Below are 20,514 nucleotides of genomic sequence, written 5' to 3' on the forward strand. Positions count from 1 at the left end.
GCCGCCGGCCACCGCCGAGCCCCCGGAGCCGGAGCCCGGCGGGCGCTACGAGCCGGTGGTGCCGCACTGGTTCTACTGCAAGGTCACGGAGCCGCGGGAGCGCTGGGTGCCGTTCAGCGCGCAGGACTCGGAGCGCCTGGAGGCGGCGCACGCCGCAGGTAGGGCGGGGGTCCCCCGGCAGCACCGGCCCCCGGCTCCGCTACCCCCATCCGCCCTTCGCTTCTGCACCCGCGGCCCCGCTCTTGCACCGCCCTAAGGAACGGGCCTGGGGAGGCTGACGGGGGAGCATCAGGTGTGCGCTTGGGTACCGGGGAAAAAAAAAATTCCCCGGACGCATTCGTGGCTTTCCAGCTGGGATGCTAGATTTTCGCTCGAGGAATTTTAAATTGGGACTTTTTTGGCCGTGTGCCTGCTCCCAATAACTGAGCTGTTTGGATGCATCAAATGGTCTGACCCCGTTCAGCTGATACTGCTCTAAATTATATATAATCATACTGCAGAGCATCGTCTGGTGAGGCTGGGAGAATGCTAGCAGGATGGCAGGAATTCCGCTGGGAGAGCCCCCGCGGCACGGAACCGTGCCTGCTTTGGGAGCAAGGATTGGAGGTCAGCTCCAAGCCCTGTGCTGAGGTCCTCGTGTGCCACATGTCACCATCTGTGCCACCTGCTGCCACAGGCAGAGCTCCGATTGCCCAAGGCTTGGCTCCCGTCCTCCCTCGCCCAGGAAGTTTGGGATTAGAGGCTGTGCTGCCCATCCCCTGACCCAGCCTGGCACGGGGTGTTGTGCCACCAGCCCAGCCCACAGGCAGACCCAAAAAGCAGCGAAATTCACAGAGAAAATACAGAGTTGGAGGTCTGTATTGGGGTCTGCAGATTTCTCTGTTTCAGAGAGGAACGGCTTAGAGACCCTTAGGAGGCCGTGCTGCACCCCCACTGTTACACAATGTGCTTCCCAGGGCCACAGTTCCACTTCTACCCTCCAGGTGAGGCAGGGAGAAGCCACGTGAGCACGTGCCTGAGCTAGAGAGAAGTGTAGTGTAATGTTTTCATCTCACCTTCTGCCTCTGGGGGAAGTCTGACTTGGGGTGTCTTGCCCAGATGCCCCAGCACTGCTCTCTGAACTTGGCTACAGAGGACATTGGCTTCTGCTGCCGTGGCTGTGCCCAAGGGGATGCTCCAGCCTCATTGCTCCAATGGCAAGATCAATGGGATCTCCTGGTTAACTGCAGCCTCTCTTCCCCCAGGGAAGGAGCAGGACGGCGTGGTTGTCCCCACGTCGGGGGGCAGGTACGATGTGCACCTGCAGACGCGGCAGCGCGTGGCCGTGTACTGGGAGGAGGAGGTGGCTGAAGTGCGGCGCTGCACCTGGTTCTACAAGGGGGACAAGGACAATAAGTTCATTCCCTACTCGGAATCCTTCAGTGAGGAACTGGAGGTAAGCACACCTTTCCCATCAGTTTCCATCTCAGCCTTCCCTTGTCACATACTGGCTCTGGTGTCCCAAACCCCATCCAAGGCCACTGGCACCAGTCAGGCCTGAGGACATGAACTCCAAAGAGGCTTTGGCACGGCATTCCTGCAGCTGATTGATGTAACTGTGAGCACTGCCGTGGCCTCCCCTTCCCCTGCCCTCATCTGGCCTCGGTGCCTCCTTCCATGACACCTTGAAGTGCCAGGCTCTCCTTTGGGGTGAGATACAGACATAGAAAAATACCCGTCTTTGCAATAACCTCTGTTCTGATGTAACAAAATCATTCTGAGTTGATGGGGAAGTCTGATGCTGCTGCTGTCAAAGCAGGGAGTTCTTAAACACTCTCAGCAGGTGATCCTGGGATGACCCTGCTTCTCCTCCAGCTGATTTCTCTGCCTCTTTTGCAAAGTGTTGATAAGAGATTCTGAGGACTGGGTGGGGAATGTCCCAGGAGGTTGAGCATTGATGGGCACACTTCCAGCTGACTCACAGTGGGTGTTCTCTTCTGCAGGAAGCTTACATGATTGCTGTAACCCTGGGTGAGTGGAAGAGGAAGCTGGAATCCCCCAACAGAGAAGTCATTATCCTGCACAACCCAAAGGTGAGCAGGGCCTGGTGATCTCTGTGGGGACATCCCCTTGGGTCTCTTTGTGCTGTTCCCTCCAAATGGGTTTGTCCAGGGGCATTCCACTCAGCCTGCCTGTATACCAGAGGAGAGGGCAATGGCAGCCAGGTCTGCCAGCAGCTTCACATCTCTTTTTAACACCTCTCTGGGCAAAGGGCTCAGCCCAGCACAGTCTGGTACCACCCCATGTCACCCGGAGCTGCTGTGGCTGTCTCTGCTCTGGGATCACTGACAGGCTCTTCTTGTTCCCAAGCTGATGGTTCACTACCACCCCGTTGCCAGCTCTGATGACTGGGTCTCCACCCCCACGGAACAAGGTCGGCCCCGGACTGTGAAGAGAGGAGTGGAGAACATCGCTGTCGAGATCCCCAACGGTGAGCTGGCTTCTCTCCTCCACCACCCAAAGCCCTGTGGAGTGTTTTCCAACCTGATGGCTCAGGAAAACCGGCAGAAGCTCCCATGATCCTTGAAGTGCACATCAAAACATTTTGTGCCAAAAGGATCCAAATGGTTTCAGAAACCTCCCCAGCCCCAGCGAGCTGCAGCGTCAGTGAACACACAGAACTGCACATCCAGGGGAGAGTGGTGAGCTTCCAGCCCCTGTACAGGGACACAGCTGCTGGGAGCTCTGCAGTGCCTAAAATTACCCCTGAGGTCTGGATGTCTGCATTGGTACGAGAGGAGAGTTTCTTTCCCTGCTAGGGAAAACCACACAGTGGATTATCACTTACCTAGGTGCTGGTGACATCTCTGCAGCCAGGTGTCAGCTCTGTCCCCTCCCACTGCCCTGGGCTCCCAGTCAGGCCTCAGGGAGAGAACATGGGGCAGTTACTCCCTTTTCCATGGGTGCCTGCCCTCAGGAAGGCACGTATGCAAACTGAGGTGTGTGGGAAGCGGAGAACAAGCCCTGACTCCACCTGTGGCCGACTGGGACAGGCAGCTCCATGGGGCCCATAGGGTGGGCTGGGCATGGGGCAGCTGCACTGAGACCTCCTGACCCTGCAGTTCCCAGTGCTGAACGATCCCCGTGGCTGGGCAGGGATGAACTGCAGTGCCACCAGCCCTTCCTCCACTGTCCTGCTGGTCCAGATCCATCCCAGGCCAGGCAGCTGAATTTAGCAGGGCTGAGAGAAATGTGAGAAATGCCAGCGCCCTTGAGGTGTAAACCCAGGCACTAACAAGGGTTTTCACGGGCTGAGCGAGGGTGGGAGGCTCCAGTCCTGCACAGTCCGTTCCCTGCTGGGCTCTGTCTCCTCAGCAGCCTGAGCTCCCCTCCCCTCCTCAGGAGAGCCGCTGCAGATCGACCACCTGGTGTTCGTGGTGCACGGGATCGGCCCCGCGTGTGACATCCGCTTCCGCAGCATCGTGCAGTGCGGTAGGTGCAGGCTGGGAGCCCCGGCAGGGAGAGCCTCCCCTGGGAAATGGGAATTCCCTGAGCCTCAAACCAGCCCCACACGCTGGCAGGCTGCACGGCCAGACCTGCTGACTGTGGGCAGCGTGAGCAGAACACACTGAGCCGCCAAATCCCTCCTTCTGAAAAGGCTGAGGCAACTGCTGTTCATCAGTTCTGCTTCACAACAGTTATTTTTTATAAATGTCTAAAAGTCCCTTGTCCTGACTGCCACACTAAAGTCCTGCCCTGTGAAGGAGGTACAGATGGGGCAGGGAAATGCAGTGAACACACGTGGCAGGACACGGAGCCTCCCCTGACCTGACTTAGGGGAGCAGCAGCAGATTAAAGACCCCGGTGGGATTTCTCCGTAATGATCTTTCATTGTATTAAGTGGTGTTGGTGCCGTGGGCTGGCCCCAGAGCCCGGTGGATCTCCCTAAGAGTTCTTGTGTTTTGCAGTGAATGATTTCAGGAACGTGTCCCTCAGCATGCTGCAGGCACACTTCAAGAAGGCCCAGGAGCAGCAGCAGGTCGGCCGGGTGGAGTTCCTGCCTGTCAACTGGCACAGCTCCCTGCACTCCACTGGCGTGGACGTGTAAGTGTCCCTGGGGATGGCAGGGGCACAGGCAGCTCCTGCCCTGCAAACTCCACTTCTCCTGCTGGGAAATAAAGGGAAAGCTGGGAGGGTTTAGGGCAGGGGTGAGCAGGACACACAGGGACCCCCAGACCCTCCCCACACAGCACACTCCCATCAGCATCCTGAGGACAGAGGCTTTCCCTGGCTGATCTCAGGAGGGACCCTGGACATCCACACCTTGCTAAACTGAGTACCCTGTTCCTGCACTGCAGCACTGCTCTGCAGTGCCCCAGCGAGGGCAGAAAGCAGGCCAGGCTCCTGGGGAAGGAAGGACAGGCTCTTTATTCTTGGAATGGAAGAGCACAGGCTGTGCTTTGCCTTCAGTCTGGGCATAAGCTGGGGGTCTAGGTTACAGCATACATCCATGGAGACTCTGTCAATCCTCTTCTGAACTTACACTTCAGAAGTGTGGTGGGGTTCCGTGGCTTCCCCAGCTGCAGCCCCCACTGCCCTTTCCCCCGCAGCGACCTGGAGCGGATCACGCTGCCCAGCATCAACCGCCTGCGTCACTTCATCAACGACACCATCCTGGACGTGTTCTTCTACAACAGCTCCACCTATTGCCAGACCATCGTGGACACGGTGGCCTCGGAGATGAACCGCCTGCACCAGCTCTTCCTGCAGAGGAACCCGCAGTTCAAGGGCGGGGTGTCCATCGCGGGGCACAGCCTGGGTGAGGGCTCACGCTCCTGCGGGTGTCAGCGTGCCAGGGGAGCAGGGAGGGCAGCCACACAACTCGGGTCACAAGGAACACCTCCCACCAGAGCCTGTTGCTCCAAGCCCTGGCCCAGCTTCCAGGGCTGTGGCAGCCACAGCTTCTCTGGGCAGCCTGTGCCACTGCTTCAGCACTGAGGAAATAATTTCTTCCTGACATCTGATCCAGCCTGTCCTCTGTCAGTTTAAAGCCATTGTCCCTTGTCCTGTCACTATCTGCCTGTAAAGAGTCCAGGGTGCAGCTCTTCCATCCCACAAAGGAGGTGGCTCGGGCTCTTCCCCTCCATGTGCTGATCTCTGCCCATGCCTGGTTTCTAGGGTCACTCATTCTGTTTGATCTCCTGACAAACCAGAAGGCTGATCCCGAGGAGGATGAGCTCTGTGAACAGGTATGGGAGGTCACTGACCCCTCCCTCCTGCAGCTGCCTGGGGATGGGGCAGAGAAAACAACATGTGCAGGAGAAAACTGGTGAGCAGAGAGCATGATCCCTTCTGGGCCTGTTCACAGGGCTCCAGGGCAACCTCAAGCACGGGGGGTATTGAGGAAGTAAAAGAAATCCTGAAGAAGCTGGAGCTGTTTGAGTATTGTGATGTTTTTGAGAAGGAGAAAATGGACAGAGAAGCACTGGTAAGAGGTTTCCCTGTTTTACTTGTGACTCCTTGCTTTTCTTCCCCATCATCCCACCACTGCACATCTTCTATTACTGAGTCACACATGGAACATCTCTGAGGATGAACACAACCCTAAAAAAGACACCACCACACTTCTGCTCTTGGACTAACACCAGCCTTGCTTATTTTCCAGTTCTTGTGCACAGAGGAAAACCTTAAAGAAATGGGAATTCCCTTAGGGCCAAGAATGAAAATACTCCATTACATCAGCTCCAGGACAGAGAGGAAGGTTTGTTCTCTGCATGGCTTGTGCTCACACCATCCCATCCCATCCCATCCCAACCCATCCCTCTGACACAAGGATCCCTTTGTGCTGCTGCAGGATCAGAGCTCAGCAGCTCCTGGGCACAGTGACCGTGGAGCTGAGCCTGGGTCCCCATCCCAGCATGGGGAGGGCTCGGAGGATGGCAGGAGCTGCCAATACCGGGACGTTGGCTTGGGACAGGTAACGGCTGAGCTGTGGCTGCACCCACAGAGCCCTTGGAACAGCAGCACAGAGATTGTCTCATGAAGCAATGTGAACATCCTCCTCTCCCAGGTCTCTGCAAACTACCCCCAGCTGAACTACAAGCCCACCATCTTCTTTGCCTTTGGCTCTCCCATTGGGATGTTCCTCACAGTGCGAGGGGTGAAGCGGATCGACCCAAACTACAGCCTGCCCACCTGCAAAGGCTTCTTCAACATCTTCCACCCCGTGGGTATAAGAGCCAGAGCTGTCCTGCGTGGGGCACGTGGGGCACGAGCCCTGGCCACTGTCCCCCTCTTGTGCGCAGTTTGACCCGGTGGCGTATCGGATCGAGCCCATGATCGTCCCGGAGCTGGAGTTCGAGCCGATGCTGCTGCCCCACCACAAGGGCAGGAAGAGGATGCACCTCGGTATGGCACAGGCAGCCCCTGTCCCCCAGCCCAGGGCTGCTGCTGCAGCCCCAGCCCCACAGCCAGCCCCTCCTGCCTTGCAGAGCTGAAGGAAGGGCTGACCCGCATGAGCGTGGACCTGAAGAACAACCTGCTGGGCTCGCTGCGGGTGGCCTGGCAGTCCTTCACCCGCGCCCCGCTGCCGGCCCTGGAGGCAGGGAGCACTGAGGCCGAAGCAGAGACAGAGGCCAGCACTGAGAAGCAGCCAGGTTTGTGGTGGGGTGCACAGGGCAGGGGAACCAGGGATGCGGCCTCAGGAGCTGCCCGTGGTGTGCCTGGACTCCACAGCCACACTGCCCAGCAAAGGGATTGCCTTTGGGCTGTGGAGGCACCTGGCTCTCCCCAGATGCTGTGGCCTTCCCCTCTTAGCACCTGATGAAGCTGTTTTCTGGGGGCAGGGCGTGTCTCAGCACACCACACCACATTTTGAGTTTGTCACCCCTGCACTGCTGTTTCTGAGCAGCTGCCTCTCCCCTGTGTGAGCTGCAGAGGGGTGAAGGGAGGGAATGGCCCTGCTGTTGTATTGTCATGGCTGCTGGTGTCCTGTGGCTGAACCACGCTGCTCTTCCTCCCTGCAGACACAAAGGCAGAGGAGCCCCCAGCAGCAGTGAAGGAAGAGACCGCCCCCATCAACGTGGGGAGGCTGAACGGAGGGAACCGCATCGACTACGTGCTGCAGGAGAAGCCAATAGAGAGCTTCAACGAGTACTTGTTTGCACTCCAGGGGCATCTCTGCTATTGGTAAGTGTCTGTGTGGTGCTCAGGGCTTCAGATTTACGTGTGTGGAGGCAGAATGGCATCAGTTTCAAAGGCAGTGTAGTAAGGAAAGCCTCAATCAAGGGAACAAGATCTCCTCCTGTCTGTGACACACAGAGGGTGGGCATGGACAGAGGGAGACTTGTGCTTCTCCTTGCCTTTGTGCTCCCTGCATCTGCATCTACCCCAGAGATGTCCTGACAGAGTGGAAGGAATCAATTCCCTTCTGATTCCCATGTCCTCCTCCTGCAGGGAGTCAGAGGACACTGTTCTGCTGGTTCTGAAGGAGATCTACCAGACTCAAGGCATCACACTGGATCAACCTTTACCAGGAAGCCAGTGACCAACCTGTGCTGTTCTGGCTGTAAGTCACCTTTGCCTAAACCCCAGCTGGATTTCTTAGGACACCTCAGAGGAGATGTGCTTTGTTTGAGAGAGTAATACCCAAGGCAAGGAACTTGTGTCAGCTTTCTTCTTTGGCCTGCCAGCACCTTTGGCTCCTCTTCCCTGCACACGAGCACAATCAGAGCAGGAGGGTGCAGGAGGTTGGATTCTGGCTGCCTCACTGCAGCTATTCCTGTTCTCCTTTTGCTTTCTTAGGTCCAATCCCACTGAGTACTCACCAGGAAAGTCCAGATCTCTTCTCTGCCTTCCTCTCTCCTCTGCTGCCGTGTCCTGCATGCTGCTTCCCAAGTACCTGCTGCTGCCTGGAGAGAAGGATGGATTTTCCTCCATTTTGGGTAGGGGGAAAACTGTCAAGGGAAAAACACTTCTGCTCAAACACACATAACACCTGTAGAGTGACTCCCTGTGGCAATGCTAACCCTCCTCCTGTGAGTCCCCACAGCAGCTCCTCCAGCACTGCAGCAGACGAGCTGTCCAGGCTCAGCACCTGCTCCTGACCCTGTGCCTGGCCTGATGAGGACACTCACAGCCCAGGACCCTGAGGAGCAGAAAAAGCCTTAAACACAGAGTGGAAAGAGCGACAGCAGCCTGGGAGCAAGGGAGATCTCTGACTGCTGACAGCACAGCCACGCCAGCGCTGCTGGAAGGCAAAGCCCAGGGCACAGGATGTGCCCAGCAGCCACCCCCGTGTCCCTGCACTGCAGCTTTGTGCAGCCCTGGGCCGAGCCAGGCAGGGCTGCCCCCTGCTCCTCCCTGCTCTGGTGTGTTGGTGGTGACAGCTCTGCACCCTCACCCAGCCCGTGCTGGAACCAAGGGGCTCCCCACAGCACCGAGCAAGCCATGCCCAGCAGTGGCCCTGCTCTGAGGAAAGCTTCAGCCCCAGCTCCAGCCAGCCTGGGGAGCAGCAGCTGCTGCTGGCAGTGCCAGCACAGTGTGAGCCCCCTGTGCCCACAGGGACACAGAGCAGCGATGCTGTCCCACAGGGCTGGCGGGTGAGGATGGAGATCTCGTGCTCACCACGCTCCAAGTCCTTGTTTTCAGCTTTAAAAGTACAAAACGCAGCCAGCAGAGGTGGAGCCCGGATCCAGCAGGGTCTGGACACTGCAGGAATGACACCAGCTCTGTAGGCAGCTCAGTCTGCACCTGCCTTGAAGCTCTTTTTTGGGGGGGGACAGGGCTGGAGAGCCTCTGTGATCCTTCCCTGGCCACCAGAGCCCCTGGGCTGGCTCAGTGCCTGGGCTGGGGCTCCAGTGCTGTGTGAGGTGTTGCTGTGCAGCCTTTGGAAGAGCCAAACCACTTTCCTTCCTGCTGACTTTTGCCCTGCATGGGGTAAGGAGCCTTTTTTTCCCCCAGCCTGTTGGTTTGTTTTTCCTCCATTGTCTGTTGTTTGCACTATTGGAAGGGTTTTGTTTGCAGCCTCCATCCCTCCCTCCCCTCCCAAGGAACAGAAGCTGTTCTTTACCTGACTGCAGGAACAGCCAAGCTGCTCAGTCAGCACCTGAACTGCTGGATAAGGTCTCATGGGAGTAGGAAAGTCTTAACATGGGACACTAATGATCAGCTTTTTAAGTTACGCACTTTGTTAAAAAAAAAAAGAAGTTAAATACATTTTAAATGTTAATGTCTTTTCCAGTAAAAGCCAAAATAAATAAGTAGATGACTGTGGTGTGTGCATGTCTGGGGGGAGAAGGAAGGGCTGGAAAATTCACATGTGCAGTTTTAGGGGAAAGTGAAGCTATTTCTATAATTCTGTTGAAGCTGCAGAGTTACAGAGGGTCCAAACTGCAGCTGGTGGAGTTCACTGCTGCCTCACCTGTGGTGTTTGCATGTACACACACTCGAAACTACAGCTGTCTCTGAAGGGACCAGGGACAAACTGCTCACAGAGCTCCTGCCAGGCAGCTGGCCCTGGATCTCAGCAGCTCTGCCCTTCCTTGTCTGAGACAGACCATGGGCAGGGAAATCAGCACCTGTGCAGGACACTCTCACACAGCTGCAGGGATGCTCTGACACCACTTCATTTTCTGCTGTCATCTCCTTAAAACTATACCACAGCTGCAAGGAAAGAGCACCCACCAGAAACACTTGCAGACACCAGAGGAAATGGCTTATGAAGCAACAACCCAAGCCTTGAAATAAAGTTTTGGTACCACAGCTCATTACAAAAATGAAACTCCTTTATTTGGGAAATTAGAAAAACTCGTGTCCTGCATTTGATTTCCCAGGAGAAGGGCTGGGACATGGTGGCTGGATTGCAGGGAGGTGACCAGTGGTGCTTCCTGGACTGTACACAAGAACTCCAGAACACCAGACTGGGCGCACTGGGTTGTCACGTTTTCCCAGTTCCTGTTCAGGACCTTCAGAGCCCTGCAGGTTGGCACCCTGAGTGCCTCCCTCGCTCCACAGCGAGCCTCAAGAGGGGGTGGCCTACAAAACTCAGTGAAATGAAACACGAGGGCCAGGGCAGGAAACTCACCGGCTCGGCAGGGAACACCTGCCCAGGGGTTCATCCTCACCAGAGCCTGCCCCAAGCCTTGCCCTGCCCTGGCATCCAGGGAGCCTGCAGGACACAGCCCATCACTAGATGTTCATGGGGAAGTTGGGAGCTGGAGGCTTCTCCTCATGTGCTGGCAGCGTTTTGGGCTTGGCCAGAGATGGTTTGTGGCACGTGGCGTCGGTCAGGGGAGGGTAGTACTGCCTGTAGCACAGGTATGCGAGCACCAAGCCCATCACTGAGCCAACCAACACATCTGTGGGTAAAAGCAGAGCAAAGTTAATGGCCCTTCACCCTCCCAAGCCCTGGGATCAATTCCTCAGCAGCAGCTTTTCTGCTAGATCCATAACCTGGCTGTAAACCCGAGCTTGGCAGGGATTTCAAAACCACAGAGCAAGGCATCAGCTCCCCACAGGTGACACCAAAATTGGCACTGGAGGAGTGAAAAAACAGAAACCCCAGGCTGCTCTTGGGGGCTCTGAACACTTCTGTGGCACCACAGCCCCCGTGCCTGGAGTGCCCTGCTGAGGTGCTGAGCCCCCCCAGCCGATGCTCACCCACCTTCCCAGTGGTGCTTGTAGTCACAGGTGCGGGACACGGCGATGAGGGTGGCCAGGAAGAGGGGGAGGAGGAAGGCACAGAAGCGCAGGGCCCGGCCCCCCCGGCCCGGAACGAAGCTGTGCAGCTTCCCCGCCAGGTAGAAGGCGGAGAAGGCAAGGCCAGCAAAGGCAACTGGAAGAGAACAGAACAATGCTGGTTCAGAACAGCTCAGGCTTTGCTGCCAGACCCTCACCCTCTGCTGCTGCTGTGAGAGGTGTCTGTGTGTTCCCATGAGCCAAGGGAAGCACCAGCTGCGAGTGATGGATCCTAGAGGCAGGTACCTGGCACACATCCCTCCTCCCAGGGTCACAGACAGCTCTGGACCACATTTCTCACCCCATCGCTTTGCAGAGTCCCCTGACCACGCCAAGGAACGCAGCCAAAGCTGTGGGGTGCAGGAGAGCAAACGCAAGCTGCCCTCCCCACGGGTGCTGCTCCCCACGGGTGCTGCTCCCCACGGCTCCTGCTCCCCACGGCTCCTGCTCCCCACGGGTGCTGCTCCCCACAGGTGCTGCCCAGGGCTGCAGCAGGAGGAGGCACACAGAACTCACAGGACGCGTGTCCGCTGGGGAAGCTCTTGCGGCCCTCTGTCACTCTGTGGCTGTCCCCCGCGCACAGCAGCTCGGCGTTGGCTCGACCGTCGGGGAAGCAGCGGTAGAAGAAGTCAGGCCGTGGTCTGGGACAGGGAAGTGAAGCTCAGGGCCCTGAAGTGTGGGCACTCCCAGCACCCATGGAACAGCAGGGAGCTGCCCGTGCCAACCTCCCCAGCTCATCTGAATGATGGCTGGGACAGCTCCCCAGTGTTTTTTCCAATTCTAAATTGGCTTTACAGCCAGAAAAATGCATGTGTGCTGAGCATGGCCCAGCTCAGCTCCTGGCCCTGATCTGGCTGTTGCAGACCTGCTTCCCCCCACCCTCCCCACGCGGCGCAGCTGGGGCCCAGCCAGAGCTCACCTCCCCACAATGAGCTTCAGGGCATTTGTAAAAACCCCGTTCAGGGCAAGAGCAAGGCTGGCAGCTGAGAGAGAGCAAAAGGGTCACATCAGCACCATCCCCATCTGAAAGTGCAGCGCATTCAGGCATGGGCAGGGCTCAAGCTGCCTCTCTCTGGGACAAGGGGGAGCTCACCAAGGCAGGCTTCCCTCGAGTCCTCGCGGTCGGCACCCATGAACAGCCTTGCCAGGATGATGAGCAACAAGGGAGACAGAAACGCGATGAACTGCACAAAATGGAGAATTTTAGGTGTCAGTGAAGCAGGTTTAAGGTCTCAGCAGAACACAAGAGCAGTTACTAAGAAGACTCTGAGTACATTTCCCTTCCCCAAAGCCAAGTGGCAATCTGTCCTCTGCAGTTCCATCAGCACACAATCCCCCAGCCCCTGGATTTGCATCAGGCCCTGATCAGCCCAGCACACCCTTTGGTTCTCAGACAGCTCTTCTGGCAGAGTGCTGCTCTGGCTGGTTTTTGGGGGTGTCCCCAGGCACAGCACCTCAGCTCTCCCCTCCCTGCAGCCCCAGCATCAGCGCTCTGTCAGCAGCACCCGCGCTCTGTCAGCAAAAGCACCGGAGCTGCTGATTCAGAGCAGCCAGTTATCATCACCCCCATCTCAGCCCTGCGGGATTTCACCCCGGGACATCCCCACCACGCTCCCATGGAGTCTGTTCCCACTTGAGCTCTGCCACATGTCCTGCTTTACAATGCCTGTTCCAAATGCTATGCCAAGGTTTTGTCCTTAATGGTCAGCGGCCACCTCTTGCAGAAAATCCCACCTGCCCTTTGCCAGCTCAAGAGCCACAGCCCCTCACCTCACATCTGGGACAGAGGGAGCCAACCCCTCTGGCACACTGCTCTCTCCTGGAAATCCAACACAGAATTAGTCAAACTCTTCTAACCAATCCCGGAGCCCTTGGGAAAACATTTGACAATAAAATGATAATAAATCTCTGCTAAGAATAGCTGCTTGCAAGGAAAACACTCCCTGATAGTGAGAGCTGTGCTATCTTCCAGGCACCCAGGAATTCAGACGTGGAATGGATTATGAACAACAGTGCAAAGTCCTCTCAGTTTCTGAGCTTCAAATCCCAAAGGCAACCCTGGATGGGAAAGTCTCAAAATATGACAAAAATCCCTGTTTGTTCAGCCTAGTTGGTATTAACCTCACAGAATGGGTAGAAAGGGAGCACTGGGGACCAGCAAGTCCAACCCCTCTGCTCAGGCTCCTCAGAGCACCCAGGATTGTGTCCAGATGGACTGTGAGTATCTCCAGGTAAGGAGACTCCCACTGTCTGAGCAGCCACAGGAAAGTTCTTCCTCGTGCTGAGGTGGAAATGCCCACGGTGCAGCTTGTGCCTCTCCCCCACTGAGCAGAGCCCGGCTCCGTCCTCGCAGCCGCTCCCTGCAGCTATTTATCCACATGGATGCGAGATCCTGCACTTTCTGCAGCGTGCACTAGGAGCTGCAGGTGCTGCAGCACTTCAGCCAGCAGCCTCGCTTTAAAAGGAGAGCTTGTAACTTGAGAATAAACCAAAGTAAACGCAGGACACACGGGCACAGGCTGCCCAGAGAAGCTGCGGCTGCCCCAGCTCCGGAACTGTTCACAGCCAGATGGAGCGGGGGGGCTCGGGCTGCTGGGAGGGACAAAACCATCTCTTAAGGTCCCTTCCGGCCCAAACCACGGCACGAAGCCACTGAACTTACAAACATGAGGACGGTAGGAACGTGATCCGCTTCGACGTAGGGGTTTTTGTAGAGCCACATCTCCTCGGGCTGCAGCACGCGTCGGAAGGGCGGCAGGAACTCCATGAGCCTGGAAGGAGAGCAGGCGGTGAGCGGGGCCGGGCAGGGCAGGGCCGGGCAGGGCAGGGCAGGGCCCGGGGGTCCCACACACACCCGAAGGTGCCGAGGAGCAGCGCTCGCAGAGCCGCCTCGGCCGCCAGCTCCGCTCGCCGCATGGCCACCGCCCGCAGCCGGAGCCGAGCACCGCTATCCCCCCGCCCCGCCCCGACACGGAACTGACTCATCTCAGCAGTGCAACATTCACAACGATTTATTGAAGTCAACCTCAAGCAAAAATTTCAGATCAGTGGAATGTCATTAAAAACCTTTCCAAAGGAATCCTCACGGAAAAGCAAAAGGGGAAAAAAAAAAAGGTAAAACAAAAACAAAAGAACAAAAAAAAAAACAAAACAAAAACAACTCAAAACCCAAAAAAACGACATCTGAATTCCAGAGTATTTGTAAAATAAAATTAAAAAAAGGCAACATCTCAGTAAATAGAATGTACAAAAATTACATGTTCTACCATCACACACAGTCAGTAAGAAGCTAAAATATTACAGGCAAGTCTCGATACGCTCTACCTAGAGGACAGGAGCTATCTATGTACAGGGAACCAGCTTTACAGGCTTCACACTATGCAAGAGGACAGAGGCCAACACAAACCCCCCAAAATATCGGATATCTCAAAGTCTATGCGGCAACATCAAGTCATGATACAGTAATGCCCCGTGGAATCAGACACTCCTCGGTAGTGTCAGGGCTGCATCTGCGTCCAAAAACTCCTCGGAATCGACTTCGGTGAATATCGATGCTTTGCTATTAAAGACTCGAGTGATTTCCTTAAAATAACATTTCACAGAATCTACAAAGTTTGTTACAGATAAACAAAGTCTACAGAAATAACGACTCTACAAAGGTCCATCTTACAGAGCACGTGGGGATGGAGAGCGATCCGTGGGGATCTGTGTTGTGCAACATCACTCGCGTGGAGACGAACGGCTCGGGGTCCTCGGGTCCCCCGAACGCAAACCCCAGACCCCCACGGGACAGGATCAGCCCGGGGGCCGGCAAAGTGACACCAGAAATGAGACACAGATCTGCCTGGAACAGGGAGTGGAGGGGCTCGTCCAGCCTGGCCAGGACCCAAAAGCAAGAGAGAACTGCAAGGTGGGGGCTGCAGGGACCCCCCAGAGCCGGGATCTCCCCAGGGACCCCAGGCAGCCGCCTGCCCCTGCCCCTGGCACAGGGAGGGAACAGCCCTGGGGCACAGGGAGTGGTGAATGGCTTTGGCAAATTCTTACACGTTTTCCCTTTTTTATTCACATTAATGACAGAAATCCCCTGCGCAAAGCACAGTTCCAGCTCCCTACCTCCTGCTCTGGAGCGGCGAGACCCCTCCCAGGGGAACACAGACCTAAGCTGCTCACACAGTATCACAGGGAACAGCTTTGCTTTTCTTCCTGTTTTGTCTTGTTTTTTTCTCCTTTTTCCCTCAGAACAACACTGGGAACACATCCAACGTGTAGGAGTGTATCGTAAGTGCAAATGTTTTTGCTACACAAAGAGAAACGGTGGGGAGAGCTGATGGGAACGGGAAGCAGAGGGACAGCATCGCTCCAAGGTTGCCGTCTCCCACGCGACACCCGGGGAACCTCCGAGACAGCTGCTTCCAAAGCCTCCTGTTTGCCACGGATCCACTGTACAGCGGGAGCAGGAAAGAACTTGGGGGAAGTCAAGGACATTTTCAAAGCAGTATACAAAAAATCATGTATAAATAAAAAAAGCTGTAAAAGGAACCGCAGAGCTTCAAGTACATTAAACCCTGAATTCAATGAGGCAGAGGTTTCCATGTTAAAGTGACTTCTCCGTACCAGCGTCGGACACCCCCATCCCACCCTCCCCCCCACTTAATTCTGTAAAGTTTCAATATATACAGATTTTATGCTCATTGATAATTATGTCTAGTAAGTGTGTCTTTCCCATTCTATCCTGAAATTAAGATAAAAGAAGGGGTTTTTTTTAGAAGAAAGGCCAAAAATCCACGTTCCAGCCCTATTACTCCATTTGAAGTGATTCTCCAAGACCATGTGGTGACCAGAGAAGGTGATTTGCCCACAAAATTTCCTTCCTGAGCTGCAAACGCCTTCAACACTCTATGGACAGGACAAGTCTATACAATAATCTGACAGCTACAACAGCTTGCACTATGTGTTCAGGAATGGTGGAACCAGCCTCTGCACCACTGGAATCGTGGAATTCTTGATCCTGGATTCCTGTGGCCCAGGGCTGCAGGATGCCTGCACCGTGTCCAGGTGCAGCTGCACAGGACAAGCTCCAGAAAACCACAAATGTTCCCTGGGCAGGGCAGCTCAGGCACTGCCCAGGGGCCAGAGCTGGAGGCAGGAGGTCACCAGAAGTGTGGGGCCACCCCAAAAACTTAACACAAAAGGGAGAAACGTACTGGTCTGTTCCCATGAAGGAACAACAATGTGCTGGGACAGCACACTGCAGTTCTCCACCAAAATCACCAGTTCTGTGGATTTCCTCTAGGTCTCTGCATGAAATGACCCAGCTATCCAAGATTCCTTGTTTTGGAGCCCACACAAATGAATTCAGCAGCTGCCTCCCACTCTGCTGAAGCCAATCCATCACAACAGCTGTGCAATCTTTTCCTTACAAAGGAACTGCACTAAGCAACTACATTCTGGTTACTCATTTCACAAAGACATGGTTAAAATGTGCATTTTAACATCTGAGTCTGGCACTCAGCACAGCCCCTGCAGTCACCAAGATCCTCTGAACTGGCCTTTTCTCATCCAACATTAAAGCTTTTGGAAAGACTCACCTTCTCTTCAGTTCAGAGGTTTGCTCACAAACTGAACAACCTCTCCTGTTTTCCCTTCTGAGTCCAAGCCCAGCTATTGGCTGCTATGAATCCTTTCTTGGTGGGAAGAAAGAAGCATCTCTAAGAAGTCTGAACACAAAGTGTACAAGGACAGCAGGTGGCACAGGAGCAGCACCCTCCACCACAGCATTTGACAAGTTTTAAACCTTCTGTGCCCTCCCTGTGCCCCAGCACAGCTCTGTAGCATGACCAGGGTGGCCACTGGCAGTCTGTGGCTCCTGTCTGGTGCTCCCAAGGTGTCCTGGTGCTGCCACAGCACGTCCCCCTGCTCAGCAGGTCACCACAGACACGGAATGAAGGGAGCAGGTCAGTGCACTCACACAGCAGCACGATATCAGCAACATACCTGATATATATATATATATACACACACAAACACACACACATATATATATATAATATATCAGCTGATATCTGCAATATCAGAACGCTCTGACTTCAGAGAAAATCACTGAACATTATCAAGCCTAATATAAAGTGAACACCTCAGGTCCTACAGAGTGGTAGCAAGAGCTGTGTTTGGAATTTGAGAAGGTTAAACATCCTCAATAAGAGCTTAAAAAAAGACATTTCTCACACAAAACATTAAGAAAAATAAAATCCTTTTTGTAATTTTTTTTTCTTTAAAAATACCAAAATCCAGCACTGCTTTCCAGCAGGGTTAGTGTTGGACCCTGCTGGAGCGTGGCCCACAGCAGGAAGTGCTTTAGGGATCCCAAGAGCTGCTGCCCCAGGAGTGCCCCAGAACCTGTGGGTTCTGTCACCCCAGGAGAGGAGTGGGCAGGAGCTCTGGGCAGAGCCCACAGCACAGCAGCTGCTCAGGGACTGTAGTGTATCACCCCACCATTGCACACACAAAAAACTCCACCTTTACATCAATTTGAGGATGAGGACACCAGGCAGAGGCAAGACATTTTTGAATTCCACAGAGACTTTTTCAGCCTATTTTCTAGATCTGAGAAGTTTCCGTGTTCCCACAGGTTTCTGTAAGCAGTTTTCTAGAGACAAGGTTCTTAATTCCAAGGCTCAGTTCAGCCAGATGCCAGCAACACTCAATTATTTTCAGTACCCATGAACAAAGGCTGGCAGGGAGCAGCTACTACCAGTACACAAGTCAGAAGTACTCGCTATAGCAGGGCAGGAGGGGAGACACAGTGCTTGGTAAGATCATGGGCTGGGGGGAAGAGTCACCAAAACTAGCTCCAGCCTGGGGAAACCAGTGCCCCGTGGCTCCTTGCACAAAAAGATGGAGGAATACAGATTTCCTACAAAAATTCTGGAGCGAGAGCCACTCTCTGAAAGCCTCACTGAAGGAGTCTGTCTCTCTGATTAACAGAGGAAATCCAAGACAGAACCACTCCTGAGGTATCAGCTGGCTGCTGGGATATGGCCCCTTACCCAGACACAAAATACCCTGTTCATTGAGGAAGTGCCAAGATGTTCCTCAGCTCCATTAACAATGAAGATTGAAGTTAGAAGCTCTCTCTCAGCAAGAAAATCTTAACATTCCATGGAAACCAACGTGGACGTGGGTCAGGTCCCTCTCGTGCCCACGTCCCCCTGAAGCCAAGGGCAGCCTGAGAAGGCAGGACTGAAGAATGACACTCAGAACTGCCACCAAACCAGCACAGATGTGGCAGATGATGAACCCACTGGCAGGACTGACTTCAGCTGTGACTGAGGCTGGGAGCCTCTCCTGCTTGGGATGGGCTTTCAGAATAGGTGGGATAAAGGAATGACCACTGTGCAAGTAAACTCTGAATTTCTGCATGTGTCTGCAGACACCCAAGGCAGCTCTGGAGCGAGGAGCCAGCGTTTCTCCCCACTGCCAGACCTTGTGTTATATGCACTTCCCAGAAGTCACACACCTGATTTCTCACAGGAAAAGCTTCCCAATAATATTGGTAAGTAAACATGAGAGACAACCTACCTTCTCCAATGCCTTTAACAATAAGTACTGGAACAGAGGCATTTCAGAGCCACCTGGTCTGACACCCACACCTGTCTGTTTGGCATCTCAGTGTTACAGAGGGGAGAGGCTTTGCTCTTTCCATAAACTAGACACAAAAGTTACGTTGGCTTCGCTGTTTTGTTTTTAAAGACACGATGACTGATCAAAGCCAGATCTTCAAAACCCTTTCAAAATTAAATAAATAAATATGTGGCTATGTTTTGCTTTCTACACCCAAAGAACATTATTTTAAACAGAATATTCTTTTCACTGTCAAAAGGTTTACGGTTTTCTTCAAAGGCCAAGACGCTCCTTGTTTCCAACAGTAAGAGCTGCTGTAGCACATTCAAGGGTAAAAGAAAGACCAAACAAAAACCAAACACTACTGCCTGGTCCTTCTCGCTCAGGTCAATGGTCCCGTTCCAGCTCACACGTGCTGGCTCCAAGGACAAGTGTGGCATTGCAATCTGAGTTCATCGCCTGTTGCCCCTCTTCTCCCCTCCCGTGTTTGTTTTTAACCAAATTCACTCCTTTGCCTCTTCCACAGCATTCTGTGCTTCCAATTTGCACTTGATCTTGCTCCAGTACTCGGGGGCCACAGGAGATTTGGGGTCGTGTGCGGAACAGCAGAGGCGGCCGTCCAGCGCCGACGGCACCAGCGCTCCCTTCTCGTGATCCTTACAGAAGGAATGGGGGCAGAACTCACAGAAGGACACGGCAGGATTGCTACAGATGTCACACTGGTGCCACGGACATTCCCACTTTCCTGAGGATGGGAGGAGAAAGAGGAAGGAAGCTGGAATTAGTGCACTTCACAGACAGCACCGGCCTTTAACCCTCACTCTGTGTTGGATTGCTCAGACGAATGCAAACAAAGCTCAGGACAATCAGCTGCTGTTTCTGCTTCTCATATACAAGAACCTGACTGAACACAGATCTATTTTGGATTTTCTAGGTCTCTCTTGGCCCAGAACATTACTGCATGCACAACCAGACCTTAAAACAGTCAGATCTATCTCCCTGGCTCAAAGCACTGAATGTCCTGGCAAGACAGAGTTTGTGTTGTACATTTTCCTGATTTGTGAGCATCTCACGTTGCCCTGCACACTGTGCTCCTCAGAGGGTACCTCCAAAGGAAGCTTTAGGTCAGCCCTACACATTCTGCTGACTTTGTCATTGTTTGAACTGTCATTTGCTTGTGCTAGGACACCAAGATGATGCTCGTGTTTCAATCAAAATAAGAGGAAGTTTGACTCAAGGAGAGGAACAGGAACAACATAAACAATATGACAAAGCCTTTGTTCCATTCAGGAACAGTCCCCTGATGCACTGCTAAAAGTGCATGGTATTGCAAAAGCAAGTTTGGTGCATTTAGTGCAAATGAATACTGCATTTAATGCAAGTGAACACTGTATTTTATATATGTGAACATTTCACCTCCAACACTGTCCTGTAGCAGGAAGGAAAAGCTGAGCAGGAGGAGCCATGTGACTGCTCTTACCAAAAGGTGGTTGAGTCAGGTTAAGGCATAGGAGGTGGTATGCTTTGGGACAGTCCTTCTTATCACACATGACCAGTTCTCCCCCATCTCCACACTGGAAACAGTTATCTTCATGCATCTGCTTCTGTTCTGTTTTTATTTTCCGTTTCTTTTGCTTTAATTTTGCATTTTTCACCTTCTCTTCATTTGCCGTTGCAAATGCTGTCTAAGAAGGAGAAAATCACAACACAGAGTAACTTATAAACCCCTGCCATTCAAGTCAGTTTTGGGTTATTATTTGCATGAACTCTCCTTAAATAAAATTCATTTAAAATAGCTTTTAAGCTCTAAGAGCCAGAAGTGCTCATTCAGATGTTCCTGAATTAACTTCCCACCAGACACAACAGCATGGCGGGCCACGCTATAAAATCTTTGGAGACTTTTAAGGGTAAAAAGTGTTAGATAGGTTAAAGAGTGAATTAAATCAAAACCCTATTTGCCCTATTTTGGATTAGGGAGGAGCAGCTCCAGTTTCATCCATGTACCTTGGGACGCACTCCCAGGAAGCCGCTGCAGTTTTCTGCTCCGCAGTGACACTCGGTCCTGCCATTGCCCAGGCAATCCAGGTTGTAATTGAATGTTAACTCCATTCCTAAGATTTAAAGAAAAACAGTTCACCCAGAGGGACACTGAAGGAAGACAGGCTTGTGACAATGACA

General features: G+C 53.7%; 3 protein-coding genes across 9 annotated transcripts in view; 1 reads left to right on the forward strand and 2 right to left on the reverse strand.

Moving 5' to 3' along the window:
- Position 1: 1 nt before the first annotated feature.
- On the forward strand, positions 2 to 9,248 carry DDHD2 (DDHD domain containing 2; the record flags this gene model as incomplete). Its single annotated transcript, XM_015648663.2, has 17 exons — positions 2 to 158; positions 1,245 to 1,435; positions 1,983 to 2,072; positions 2,350 to 2,470; positions 3,382 to 3,471; positions 3,948 to 4,083; positions 4,590 to 4,798; positions 5,158 to 5,228; positions 5,348 to 5,467; positions 5,645 to 5,740; positions 5,834 to 5,956; positions 6,050 to 6,205; positions 6,285 to 6,387; positions 6,471 to 6,635; positions 7,005 to 7,167; positions 7,435 to 7,546; positions 7,783 to 9,248. Coding segments are annotated over 16 exons (2,082 nt in total), but the record flags the coding sequence as incomplete, so codon positions are not given.
- Positions 9,249 to 9,746: 498 nt separating this feature from the next.
- On the reverse strand, positions 9,747 to 18,405 carry PLPP5 (phospholipid phosphatase 5). Of its 3 annotated transcripts, none has more exons than XM_015648721.3 (7): positions 18,295 to 18,405; positions 13,379 to 13,487; positions 11,810 to 11,900; positions 11,636 to 11,699; positions 11,233 to 11,357; positions 10,643 to 10,813; positions 9,747 to 10,337 (listed from the first exon to the last, which is right to left on the reverse strand). In XM_015648721.3, exons 2-7 carry the CDS (start codon positions 13,481 to 13,483, stop codon positions 10,168 to 10,170), a joined length of 726 nt encoding a protein of 241 aa, XP_015504207.1. In that variant the 5' UTR covers positions 13,484 to 13,487; positions 18,295 to 18,405; the 3' UTR covers positions 9,747 to 10,167. The 3 variants fall into 3 exon arrangements, with proteins under 3 accessions (XP_015504207.1, XP_015504206.1, XP_033375319.1); XM_015648720.3 differs by lacking the exon at positions 18,295 to 18,405 and adding an exon at positions 13,571 to 13,716; XM_033519428.1 differs by lacking the exons at positions 13,379 to 13,487; positions 18,295 to 18,405 and adding an exon at positions 12,487 to 13,351.
- NSD3 (nuclear receptor binding SET domain protein 3) overlaps positions 13,710 to 20,514 on the reverse strand; it is a 35,956-nt gene continuing 29,151 nt past the window's right edge. For all 5 annotated transcript variants that reach the window (XM_033519427.1, XM_015648670.3, XM_015648668.3 and 2 more), the window contains 3 exons: positions 20,341 to 20,447; positions 19,817 to 20,021; positions 13,710 to 19,081 (listed from right to left, as the gene is read on the reverse strand). In XM_033519427.1, coding sequence (XP_033375318.1) covers positions 18,840 to 19,081; positions 19,817 to 20,021; positions 20,341 to 20,447 — 554 coding nt within the window. In that variant the 3' untranslated portion in view covers positions 13,710 to 18,839. The remainder of the gene's footprint in view (positions 19,082 to 19,816; positions 20,022 to 20,340; positions 20,448 to 20,514) is intronic.

This window comes from Parus major, chromosome 22 (assembly GCF_001522545.3).
Source record: "Parus major isolate Abel chromosome 22, Parus_major1.1, whole genome shotgun sequence".
Lineage (NCBI taxonomy): Eukaryota > Metazoa > Chordata > Aves > Passeriformes > Paridae > Parus > Parus major.